General features: G+C 30.4%; 1 protein-coding gene across 2 annotated transcripts in view; it reads right to left on the minus strand.

The window, feature by feature from the left end:
* Window positions 1-1,084: 1,084 nt before the first annotated feature.
* LOC145255794 (branched-chain-amino-acid aminotransferase, cytosolic-like) overlaps window positions 1,085-13,555 on the minus strand; it is a 1,034,811-nt gene continuing 1,022,340 nt past the window's right edge. For both annotated transcript variants that reach the window (XM_080114482.1, XM_080114489.1), the window contains exons 7-11: window positions 12,801-12,943; window positions 11,059-11,144; window positions 8,159-8,227; window positions 6,692-6,838; window positions 1,085-2,030 (exon numbers count right to left, since the gene is read on the minus strand). In XM_080114482.1, the coding sequence (XP_079970608.1) occupies window positions 1,989-2,030; window positions 6,692-6,838; window positions 8,159-8,227; window positions 11,059-11,144; window positions 12,801-12,943 (487 nt within the window). In that variant the 3' untranslated portion in view covers window positions 1,085-1,988. The remainder of the gene's footprint in view (window positions 2,031-6,691; window positions 6,839-8,158; window positions 8,228-11,058; window positions 11,145-12,800; window positions 12,944-13,555) is intronic.

Genomic DNA, 13,555 nt, shown 5'->3' on the forward strand with positions numbered 1-13,555 from the left:
GACCTCTATCCAGTCATGGCTGATGGAACAAGAGCACACTACCCCTGTGAAGTAAATGAAGGGTTATGCTCGAAATTCCGTTTAAATTACCGAATTCCAAGTTCGACAAGATACACCTGAAGAAGGTCAGAGGTTATATCGACTGAAACGTTGTGAAAATCACGCTCATGATGAGAATAGTAGCCCGATGAATAATATAATACAAATAACCAATCCTCATCTCAAAAATTCAGAAACGTCACAATTTTGATGTCAGATTCTTTTTTTTTTTTTTTATGATAAAATACTCTGGAAAGTGTTTAAAAAAATATCAATTCAATTACCCTGTAATGCCAAACTTTTAATCTCTTATAAATTTACATGCATAAATTAAGAATATCAAACTTCACTGTATATTTTTATTAAATTCTTTTGAATACTATAAATAAAGCACCATGTTTTTCAGATTATAACCTTCTTTTTAGCAGACAAGGGGGTAGGATTTAAGTTAACAAATTAATCAAAGGGAGTTAAAAAAACGAAAATTAGAAAACAAAAAGATTCCATTTTTTTTTTTTTTTTTTATTGAAAGGGTGAATAAATGCTCAAAATATAAATTTGTGGAAGTGTTTGTTACATTAAACTTGCGTAGCAAAATGAGCTGCCTGCTAAAAAAAATATCTAAAAATTGATGTTGAAACAATAGTATTTCAAAGAATTAAAAAAAATTTAAATCCTATGAAATAAGTTTTTAAAAAATGTAAAATAATTGTAACTTAGTTCCAAAAGACACATAATCTCAATTGTAATACATTATATACAGCTATTCATCGTTTATAAACACTTTTATTATTATATTATATAATTTTCCATCTACCTTCTGCAATGTAAATTCTCTTCATTATAATGTATAGCTTTTAGGAACTGAAGCGATGAGTATTATTTATTTAGCATTGCAATTAACATTATGATCATTATTAAAACAATCACTCATTTTCATTAACTAGAAATGCAATTTAAATTAAAAATTTATTTGCGATTTTTCTTTTTTACTGTTATTAGTTGGATTTTGCTTTCAACATTCAAATTCTTTTTTGCTTTGAACTTGAACATTCAAATTCTTTTTTTAGATTAGAGATTTTCATCTTAGTTGTTATATTCAAAACGTTTCAGCCGATGTAACCTTCAACCTTTCTGTAGGTGTATTTTTTTGTTTTTTCGAATAGATTCACCTGAAAGAGGTTACATCAGCTAAAATATTTTAAATAGAATAATCCAAATTAGAAACTTTTCCAAAAGTCGAATTTTGTGCTATGATCGTATTTATCTGTGCTTTAATTTCTGACCCCACAATTTGGGAAATTCTAAACTATAGCATATATAAAAAAAATTATAGTTCCATTTTTAATAAAATTCTGGAATGCTACCATTTGGGGATGTGCATTTTGTTTATCCCTTAAAAGACACTGCAATTGTTAAACAAACTTTATTGTTGAGGAAAATGATCAAACTCTAATGCATTGGGAAGTAAAAAAAAAAAAAATAAAATAAAGCAAGCATATTATAATGAGATATGCATTGAGTATTTTATTATTAAACTTTAAATAAATATTTCTTTAAAAAAAATTGTAAAATTGAAGATGAAAACAAAGAAGCAATAAAATAGCGACCTGTACATTTTGAATATTAGAAAATATTTACTTTATAAAAAAAAATATGTAAATCAAAATATAGGTGTAAAATGCTGTGTACTTTTAGAGAAAAAAAAAAGCAGAACCAATAAAATCTTTGTATTGGTGGCAACCTTTTCTAGTTATTGAATCCCCAGAAGTTTAAAAAAAAAAAAAAAAAAAAAAATTTTTAAATAGGGGAGGAGGGTTACAATGTAAAAAAAAAAAAAAAAAAAAAAAGGTTAAAAGGTGAGTATTATTTTTAAGTTTTAGTCCAACTTCCATCATTTCTTATTTCTGCTTGCTGTGCAGTGTTGCAAAAACGATGGAGTTAACAGTTTATTCAATTATTTCTGTCCATTCATGTTCCACGCGACCAAACTAGGAAAAGAAAAGAAAACAATATTAAAATTTTCCATGTCAATGTACATTTTCATTTCAGGATAGAAAAATCATACTTTGAAAGTATCCTACTATTACACTTTTTTCTTGTTAAACTCTGAAATAAAAATAAAATAAAACTGTAATTTACACCTGCAGAATTAACTAATCAGATGTTAACATTACCTTTTTTAATCTCCGAAAAATCAATAAACAGTCTAAATATTTGGGGGGAAAAATAAAGAGTTGGATTTTATACCTTCTGACTCTGTATCGCTGATTAGATTTTAAATGCTCAAATTTATGCTTTCTTGATTTGATTATATAATCATTTGTTCATTTTCACGGTTTTGTAAATGAAAGGGGGTGGAGGTATTTGCCTTTCACAAAGTTATTTCAATACATGACCATCCACCTTTATAAAATGAAAATGGCCATAAGTGTCTATTTTTACCTTAAGTTAAATTGGTAAAGAAGTATACCAAAAAAATTTAGAGAGGGCTTAGCATCATACATATTCATCCTTTTTTATTTTAATAATGCATTAAATAAAAAGAAGTCATCAATGAAAAATTTTCTACATTTAAAAAAAAAAAAAAAAAAAAAAAAAAAATGCAAACCAAATTAAATATTGGGTTTGTATATATATAAGCAAACCACAAATAGTGAGCAAATGTTAAATTAAAACACAATAAAAAAAAAAAATAAAAAATTATATCTTCTTCCTAACCTAATATTTTGAGATGATAAATATCAAATGTCATTTATTTCTCCATTTAAAAAGCCGATTTTAAGAATTTAATGGTTTAACTACTTAGGATTAAAGATCAAAATTTAACTACTTAGGATTAAAGATCAAAATTTTAATTTTAGATTTTCAAAAAATGAGTAGATAATAAAATAGACTGAGCTTATGGTGAAGGAAGAAATTTTATAGGTTATTTGAGCCATTTGAAACTATCAGGGATTTGGAAGCAGTTTGTCATATTGTAAGAATGTTAGTCTAGTCAGATTTTTTTTTTATCCCTGAAGAATTAGCAGACAGTCTGAATATTGTAAGTAGTGGTGGGACGATTAATCAGAATCGTTGATCGTAAGAATTATGTATTTGGAGGGGAATCGTAATCGCATTGTATTATTATTCATCGGACTATTGTTCTCCTCTTAAGTGTGATTTTCACAATGTTTCGGTCGATATAACCTCCGACCTTCAAGTGTATCTTGTCAAACTCGGGAATTTGAACGGAATTTCAAGCGTAACCCTTTATTTACTTCAAGGGGGTAGAGTGTTCTTGTTCCGTCAGCCTCAGCCATGACTGGATAGAGGTAAGTAATTCGCAAATGTATATTTCGGTTGCCCACACTGAGGATTGAAGAACCTTCAATCTTCAGGAAAATATCACTTTTACAATTGATTTTTTTCCAGTACTCTAACCACTGCACCAAGGGTCCTTGCGGACAATTCTAGTATGAATTTTAGGAGCCTTAAACCTACTTTTGTATTTCTAGTTGTAAATATCACCATTTTATTACTATTATTTGTATATATACATTAATATATAGTAATAATTAGTATTAGTAATAAAATGGTGATATTTACAACTAGAAATACAAAAGTAGGTTTAAGGCTCCTAAAATTCATACTAGAATTGTTCACAGGGACCCATGGCGCAGTGGTTAGAGTACTGGAAAAAAATCAATTGTAAAAGTGATATTTTCCTGAAGATTGAAGGTTCAATCCTCAATGTGGGCAACCGAAATATACATTTGCGAATTAATTACCTCTATCCAGTCATGGCTGACGGAACAAGAGCACTCTACCCCCGTGAAGTAAATAAAGAGTTCTGCTTGAAATTCCGTCCAAATTCACGAGTTCGACAGAAACATTCCAGAGTTCAACAAAATACACCTGAAGAAGGTCGGAGGTTATATTGACCTGAGAACAGTAGTCCGATGAATAATAATACATATAAGCAATCCTCATCTCAAAAATTCAGAAACGTCATAGAACTTTTCATAACATATTTGATATGATGTAGAAGAATTTTATTAACTACTTTAAAGGCAATCTTAAATCTTTGAATTAAAATTTTTTTTTTACTTTTAACTGAACTTGCTTTTATATTTCACCATTTCATTTTTAATAATAAATGCTTCTCTACATTAAAAGCCAACCTTGTGTCTAACTCTGCTCTCATGGGGAGGCAAGTAAATAGGAAGTAATATGGCAGCTGAAAAACGTTTTTCGGCCACCATAAAAGCATTGCAGTACATTTAAATTCTGAATTTCCAACATGTCCCCTTGTTTTTCTAAGTTAATTAGCCACTACTTGTGTTTCAAACTTTAAAAAAAACGTTTTTTCGTTTTGGAAGGGAGGTTTAAGGCGCCCTTATTATCCTAAAGAACCAGCTATGCAAACACTTTGCAATATTTTTCAATAATTAATTAAAAAAAAAAAAAAATTGATTGTAAAGAATTTTTTTTTTTTTTTAAATAAGATATTATTTTCTAAAATTTTGTGTTTTTTAAATAAAATTAAGAAATTAATTTAAAAAATATTGTTTATATCCATCTTCATTCAAAAGCTTCACCGATTTTTATTATGATTTTTTTTTTTTGCTGGAGTTTGTAATTATTAACAGGAAAATTGATGAAAATGGAATCCACGCTATTTTTAAATATTATTTTTCTATTTTGTTATTTTTATTTATTTATTTTTTTTTTTGGCCGGATTTAACAAACAAAATGAAAACAAAACAAAAAAACAAATTTGGTGCTGATGCATTTATGTTACCGTTATTTTTTTTTTTTTAAGGATTTAAGTACCTCGCCCAATGTTTGAAGAGTTTCTAATTGTTTTTTAAAGGAAAATTGGTGAACGTCAAAACGTGTACATACCTCTCATGGAATTTCATAGGTCAAAACACAATGAAATGTTATTTGGTGCTAGTGCACTTATTGATCCGCGCTACTTTTAAATAGTACTTTCAAGTTTAATTACGATACCTGTTTTTATTAAATTGTTAGGTGAAAGTACAAAATAGGTACACAACACCCTCCCGTCTCCACGTTAAGAATGGCGCTCTAAACAATGTCATTATTTCAGCACGGCTCAATAAGTGCATGAGTACCTTTCGACGAGAGCACTACTGTTTTTGTTTTAATAATTATTTTTCAAAGTTTATTGGGATTTTTTTTAATTTCCATATTTTTCATGAACATGCTTAGCTAATATTTTTTCACATTCTAAGCCTCTCTATACATGGCCTCATCAACATGAAACCATTTCATTTCTCCTACTGATCCCGATATGTATTTCAGTCTTCTTTTAATGAGACCAGTAGACTTCAATATTGTTGGTGCAAACACCAATAAGTGGATTCACAAAATTCTGTGAATGGTTTATAATCCCGTGAACATAATTAAACTTGAAAATAATATTTAAAAATAGCGCGGATTCCATTTTGACTTTCACTAATTTTCCTGTTAATAATTATATATAAACTCTGGCAACAAAAAAAATATCCATCCAAAAAAAAAAAAATATAAAATCATAATAACAAAAATCATGCTCGAATTTCAAGCCAAAATAAATAATAATAAAAAAAAGAAAAAGCTAGCTCACCCACGCAAAAATTCTTTCCTTGTAAAAATAATAACTTCTCCCTCAGTCGAACAACATACAACATCGAAGCTGATGCGTATTTCGCTACAGGGGTAGCATTTATGTAATGTACGTCCGCCCTATTTCTTTATATTTTTTAATATATAAAATAACTCCTGAAATTGATTGTTATTTATTTCATGGTGCATGTTTAATTCATGGTTAAAATATTTGTTTTAACTTTTATCTTCAATGAAAGAAATTTAACAAAAAAAAAAAATCAAATCGTTTTCAAAATTCCCTTAATTGTATTTCCACTTTTTCGCTGTACCAAATTTTTTTGCTACACAAAACTTTCGATTATATAATGGTATATTTCAAAACAACAATTCCATGGGAATCGGAATCGTTGATCAATATTTTCCTGGAATTGGAAAAAATTTAGGAATCGTCCCAACACTAATTGCAAGACTTTAAAATAAGTTAGAGTTCAATAAGGAGTCCAACTCCACATGTATGATTTTTTTAGATTAAAAAGCGTGTGTAAAATGTTTGCTAAAGATTCTACTTCACTATCTCTATCAATCCATCTTGCTATCTTTCTCCCTTCCACATTTTCAATACCCCATTCACCCATCATTTTTTTTGCCTCTACTAGTCCATATTAATGTCATTTTAATGTGTTAAAAACAATATATATATAACATTGGAAATGGCTGAAAACCCAACCCCTTGACTCAGTTGACCCTCAAAGGATGAATATATATATATTTTTTTATAGCTATTATTCATCCAGGGCAGCACTGATTAAGAATATATTAACTTTGTGGGTGTTTTTAAATTATTTTTGGGTTTTTTTCTTTTAGCTTAACAACTGCCATTTATATATAAAAGAATATGCTTGTAGAATTATTTGCATGTCTTGAAAAAAAAATCATTAGTTATGTTATTATGATGTTAATTCTGTCAAATTGCTATGGATACAGATAACTGCAATAAAATGATTAACAGACTACAGCAGTATAAATGTAACATTTGAAAATACTGGTGTCTTACCTGAATGTCAGTGAGAGTTTTAAGGAAGCGAGTGGTCATCACTGCACCATTATCCATTGTAGGAATGTGTAGGTTCTTGTCTTCATACAAAATTCTTTCCACAGGACACACGACACAAGCAGTTCCAGCTCCAAATATCTCTATAATCTGTCAAATAATAATTTAAATAAAAACAAGTTATGATTTAAAAAAATTACTGAAACAGACTTATAACATTCAATTATTCCTTATTTTAATTTTATCAGTTATGACTTTGGCATAAATAACATTGAAATACAGCTAAAATTAAAAACCAAGACCCCCCCCCTGTTTGGAGTGTTTTCGTTTCTTCTCGCTAATGTTAAAATAAAGGTAGGTTGAATAGGCAAACAAATGGTAAACTGCTATCATCTTATATTGAGCGTTCTCTGCTGATCTAGTGTCTACTGAAAAAGTTGCCTTTTATATCTGACTAGCAGGGAGGCTCGACGTTGTCCGGAATTGAATGAAAATCAACAAGTGTTCCACTCTCCTATGTATATATATATTATCATAGAAATTGGTGAAATCACTCATTTTTCAATCAAATTGATTGATTGCCTGTCTAGTTAGGGACCCCCACCCGCCGTAGTGTATCGGAAGGAAACTTCACATGCCTCCCACTGACCAACTCCACAATACATTGTAGTCTACATTGCACTGTAGAGATCCTTCTGTTGATTTTATAAAATTATCTTTAAATAATGGCATAATTGAAAGTTTAAAATGCAAAAAGTAAAGTATCGTGGTCCAATTGTGTTCTAAAACGAAACATTCATTTTGAATGTGCTACTGTCTTATAAAAGAATCTACCATTGATTTTATAGGCTGGACCTTTCTGCTTGTGCTGTGATAAAACTAATGCACTTTTGATGTTAGTTTGTATAAAGGTGTTAACTTTAATCAAAATCAGACTTTCTTTCTTTAATCGAATTGTCTTGATTATCTATTTTTGATACTTCTTGGAACAATTCTGATACAAAACCATGTAAGATCACTCCCAGATACATCAAGTACATTTGTGTGAAATTAGAAAAAATCGGTCCACCTGTTTTGGAGTCCATTGGAAATGAACCCACACACACAAAGTTCCTTTTGTATAATAGTAGCGATTTGATTTTATTCCTTTCTCCTCTCTCTATGCCATAAACAAAATTTCTTCCTGAGAACATCGCATCTCTAATGTAAACAAATACTTTTTCTTAGATAATAAATTCCTCTTAGTAATCTTCTGCCTATCCCACTCATCTGATTCTAATCTTTTCATAGTGGCCTTCATTGTTCAACTAAAAGTTTTGTTAGCCCTTATCTGAAAGTGGTCCTCGGAACTCGATACGTCATGACACATTAGTAAAAATACATTCATTTAACATTTTTCAAAGAAGTATTATTAGGGAACTTAGGGACTAAACAGAAATAACTGGACTGAAACAAAAAAATTGTACTTACTCTGTTTTCTTCAAGGCCCTTAACAAGATGCTTCATGGTCATGATATCTTCTGATACTTTAAATTCACCCTTCAAAAAAGGAAAGCAAGAATATTTTAGTCCTGAATAAAAAAAATAATACTCTACTCTATATTGAAAATTAGTGTGCTTTTTGTGTAAAAAAAAAAAAATAAAAATAAAAAAAAAAAAATCAAGAGGTAATGATGCCACACTTCCAACACTCTACGTTCTGCTATCAAGAACCTCCCAAATACAAATATGACACAACTTGCAAATAGTCAAATTCAAAATCCAACCCTTTGGAAAATCAGGCTTTACTTTTATAGCCAACCGGAAGCGTCTCATTTGCATATTGAGCAAGTATATAAAAAGGTGGCCATTTCTCCCTTTCCCTTCACTTCTTCTGTCTGCACAAGATATCATAGGCTGCCGGAAGAACAGGTTTGTCACAAATTAAATCATTTAATCATACTTTTATTTATATCTATATAAAATATCCGTCCCATCACACAAATTAGTAAAAGGAACGGGGGCTTATGCAGTTTAGTAAAGACATTAAAAAAACAAAGATAGCAAAACTCTATGATGTATGTGCCCATTAGGGAATGAGGTTCTCATGAAAATTGCTTAATTTAATCTCATTTTATTTTATTTATTTTTTTTACAGAGGGAAATCAAATTTTAGTTAGACTGCAACGGAGCCATGTTGACAATTTCAGCTACAAGGACGACACCAGGAGAGATAACTATCTAATTCTTGAAGTTTGTTAAAATTTGACAAGATTATTTTTACAATTTTGAATAATTTTAAGTATTTTTTTTTTTCTTTCAAAAAAATTTATTAATAAAATATTAGAACTGCATGTGTGTTTTAGCAAACTTCAAGAATTAAATGAAGTTATCCTCCTCCTTGTAGCTGGAATTGTCAACATGGCTCCGTCATGATCACTGTCACTAAAATTTGATTTTCCTCTGTTAAAAAAAAATATTTGACCAAATTAAGTGATTTTTTTTTAAATTAATTTTTATTTATTTTTTTATAACTTCATTCTATAGCAGTCATGTGTAGCATAAAGATTTTTCTTTATCTTCGTTTTTTAATGTTTTTGCTAAACTGCACGATAAAACCATTTCAAATGTTTACGGATGTTTTCTTTTCATTCTTTTATTTTTTTAACTTTATTGATTGAGACGTAATATGAATATTATTACAAATACTGGTGAAGCATTTATTTTTGACTGTGTAAAAAAATAAATAAATAAAAAATAAAACAAATCAGAGTGAGTGTAAGTTTCAAAATTTGGCAAAAAAGAAAAAGTTTGCATCTCATAACCACTCTTCTGACTCAGATATGATTGGCGCAATTGTATCTCAGTTTTTCTTGAAGGTAGACGTCATTTTTTTCTGGGGTGTAGGTATGATTTAATGATTTATATATTTTTGCATTTTTCCAGTAGGCTACTCTGTAATATTTAATATGGAATTAATGTTTTTGTATTTTCTTTATCATAAGTTTTGATGAGATTATTATTTTATTTACAATTTATTACTCTTTCAATCTTGTAACTATGAGCTTAGCTAATGTAATATCTTTTTTTTTTTTTTTTTTTAAAGGGTGTGCCTCGGGTCTATCCTTGAATTTTTATTATTCCTCTTATTTATAAATGGCCTCTCTGATAAAATTGTCTCAGAGATGAGTATATTTGCAGATGACACCACATTACATAACAGACACAAGAGAAACTTATCTAAAGAAATGGCTGAAACCTTAGAGGAATACCATCAGTTTGTAGTAGAATGGAGACATAAATGAATGGTAACATTCAATGCTGCCAAAACTAAGCTTCTTTCCTTTAATAATTACAAGAAACCTCAACCACTGATAGCCATGGCTAATGATACACTACCTGAAAGCTGTTCATTCAAATTCCTTGGTTTAACGTTCACAGGGAATATAAATTGGAACAAATATATCGAGGGCATTGCTAAGGTTGCTGCAAAGAAAGTGAGCTCTCTCTCTACTGTGCTAGAAAGTTACTTACACCCAAGAGTATCCTGTACCTCTAAAGGCCACGATTCGCCCATGCATTAAGTATTGTTGCCACATCTGGTCTGGTGCATCTGCTAGTAGTTTCTCGCTTCTAGACAGGGTTAAAAAAAAAAGAGTCACTAACCTAATAAGTTCTGCACTGTAAACTAAACTCCAATCTCTGTCCCATCAACAAAATGTTGCCTATTCTACGAGTATTTTAATGGAAAGTGCTCTGATGAACTCTAAGCACAGGTACTCCCTCAACATAAATACTCTCGACTAACCCAACAAACAGCAAAATTCCACCCCTATATTGTAGAGATGCCGGAGAGCCTTCTACTCGCATAGTTTCTTCCCTAAACCTGCTAGGTTTTAGAATTCCCTCCCGGGTCTCTGCTTGTGCTTCCCTGACCATACTGACAAGTGTAATATGAACAGACATCTGGCTGCTTAACTCCCTACATAATATCCTTGCAAATTTTGTCCCAAATAGTAGCCCCTTACATCTAAATGGCACTGTGTCTTGTTCGGAGTGAAAAAGCAAAAAAAAAAAAAAAAAAACAGTTGCGTTCATTAAAAAAACTGTTCATAATTAATATATCGAGAGAACTATAACTGTGAATAGGATCTCTGACAGTAAATATGCTCTAGTCATGAGATTCATGATGGTGTGCAAGCTGGATACAAAGAGTAAACAAAGAGTAAAAGCCCCGTTTTGAATCTCACACGTGTGAGCTGAATTTATTTCCCGAGATTAGTACGTTCTCTGATTGCCTAATCAGGGGCGATAACTTGAATATGGTTCAGGGGAGATAATTCATTGTGTCTTTTTTTTTTATGCAATAAAACAAAAATAGTTTTACTTACCCAGCCGCGAGCCAATTCTAACAGACTCTTCCTGGTGATTCCTGGCAAGATGATGCCATTTAAAGGTGGAGTAATAAGTTCTTTTTCTGAAATAAAAAGTTAAAATTTCAAGTTTTTGTGTCACAGTTTTTTTTTTTGTTTTTTTTTAATTTATTATTTATTTATTTTATTTACTCGCCTTCCCACGAAGGCAGAGTTAGAAGGTCGGTTTTTAATGTGGGGGTAAAACTAGCTCTCCAAAAAGAGGTTCTCTGGTCAGTAACAAGAAATAAAAAATGTATCAGTCATGAAGGATTTCTCCTTCATTAACAGAGACCAAAAAATGAAAAAAGTTGAGTGCAGTATCAGAACATATACTACACTTTGATCCTTCTATTTATCATTATTTCTTTCTATTGCATTTCTAAGACTATTGTTTTATCATCATTTAGCAAATTACATGGTTTTGAACAAAAAGAATACATTTGTAATGTGAAGACATTTTTTGTTAACTACTTGTAATCATTTTAGTTTATTTTTTAATGAACAAAAATCTTTTATTCCTTCTGGAATTGAGAAATTTTACAATTTTTTTAGCCAAATTAATGATCTTTCTAAAAAAATGTAATAAAATTTAAATCCCTTTCATTTTAACATATTAATTAAAATGACTGTTAAAATGTTGGATTGTGAAAGGAAACTACAAAGTACCAAAGAAAGGCTCAGATTGATCGAACATGATAATGTAAGGTTAGAGATAGGGTACTTTTGAGATAGTTAAGTCATGGTGAGAACCACTGTTGATAGAAGAGCTGCATTTTATGATAAACCCAGAAAAGCGAATGATGGTTTAAGTATGGATTTTCTCTTTGCTTATCTTGATAATTTTCTTATCAGTATCAGTATCAAATTTAAAAATAAAAGGTATAACTTTTTAAAAAATTCAAGTAGTAGTTTCTCAACGTTTGTAGTTGTTTCTCCTTGGGTCGAGAACTCTTCTTGATGGATGTGATATGATACTAATTATAAGTCTTGCAGAGAGACAAATTTTTAAGTCATAGTCATAAAAACCATTAGCAATAGACAGAAGCAACTAAACTAATTAGGAAATGCATAAAACTTAGAAACATCACAATAGTTAGAAAATAAAGACCTCCCAAAATGTGACAGTGATACATGTTCATTCATTCATGCAATTTGGAGGCAGCACATTCAGGACTGCAGACAATGTGAAAAAAGATTGTTGGTAAATCTCTGAGACAACACTGATGTGATCATGCGGAGGGTCTAATGTGAATGTATATTGTTGCAAGTTTTGTCTGCTCAGCTTAAGCACAAGATGATATTTAAGCATTGCGGTGGGGTAAGAGCCATGAAATAATCTCTAAGCAACAGATGCAACTGCCACATTCCATCTAATCCAATCAGATCATATACTCCAGAAGGAACAGGATCATGGCAGGAAATATGTTGTATGTATCTGTTAGCACAACAATAGTGTTGAATGAAAGTTTTGACAGTTATTGACAGTCTAACAAAAAAGAAAGGCATTCCATATTGGCTGTGTGTGTGTGTGTGTATATATATATATATATATTTTTTTTCTTTTCCTTTTGCAATGGCAAACAGTCGATCTTTCCGACTCGTGAAACAGTTTATACTAGAAATTGACTTGCATTTATTTATGCCAGCTAAAAAAGGCATTATAACCTCCCCCCCCCCAAAAAAAAAGGATAACATGGTAAAAAAAAAAAGTGACTAACCTCCTTGTTCATTAATCCAAAACATAAACAAGTTCATTGTCCCAACTTCAGTCATTTGATGGTCCTCACCAAACAGCCATAGAATTTGTTGGCATCCTTTTTTGATGGCTTCTGATTGTGGCCACAGAGTTGGAGCATAATTTCTAGATAGTAAAAAGAGGTAGAATATTTATTTACATAAAAGACAAACCAACATCCCTCAGCAAAAACAAGTTGCTCGTTTTAATATTTTTCTAAATTAATATCATTTCTTTTAAATACTTGACAAAAAAATGATAAAATATAGAAAATGGTTATTTGAATGCAGATCTCATCAGAAAAGGACACACTCCATTCTTTTGATAAGTATCATAGTTGAAAAAAAAAGCAATGTGAAACAGAATTCTTGCGGTAGGTTTCGGGAGCTAAGTAGATACTGACATCTTACAAAACTCTAATGTTTGAGAATAAATCAACCATATTTAGTCTCTTCTAGGACTTTTTAAAATACTAGTATTTATTCACACTTATTAATATTTCGATTCTACTATTTAAAATCACTAAGTGAGTGTCAAATTATGAACATAATTTTTACGCAAATTATTTGGCTTTGAACTACCGTTCTAATTTTGAGTTTTCAAAACATTACTTAAGATTTCTACCCAGTCATGGCTGATGGAACAAGAGCATGCTACCCCTGTGGATTACATAAAAGGTTCTATTCGAAATTTTGTGCAGATTCCCGAGTTTGACAAGATACACTTGAAGAAGATTAT

Source organism: Euprymna scolopes, chromosome 3, assembly GCF_053919585.1.
Source record: "Euprymna scolopes isolate OS-2025 chromosome 3, ASM5391958v1, whole genome shotgun sequence".
Taxonomy (NCBI): domain Eukaryota; kingdom Metazoa; phylum Mollusca; class Cephalopoda; order Sepiida; family Sepiolidae; genus Euprymna; species Euprymna scolopes.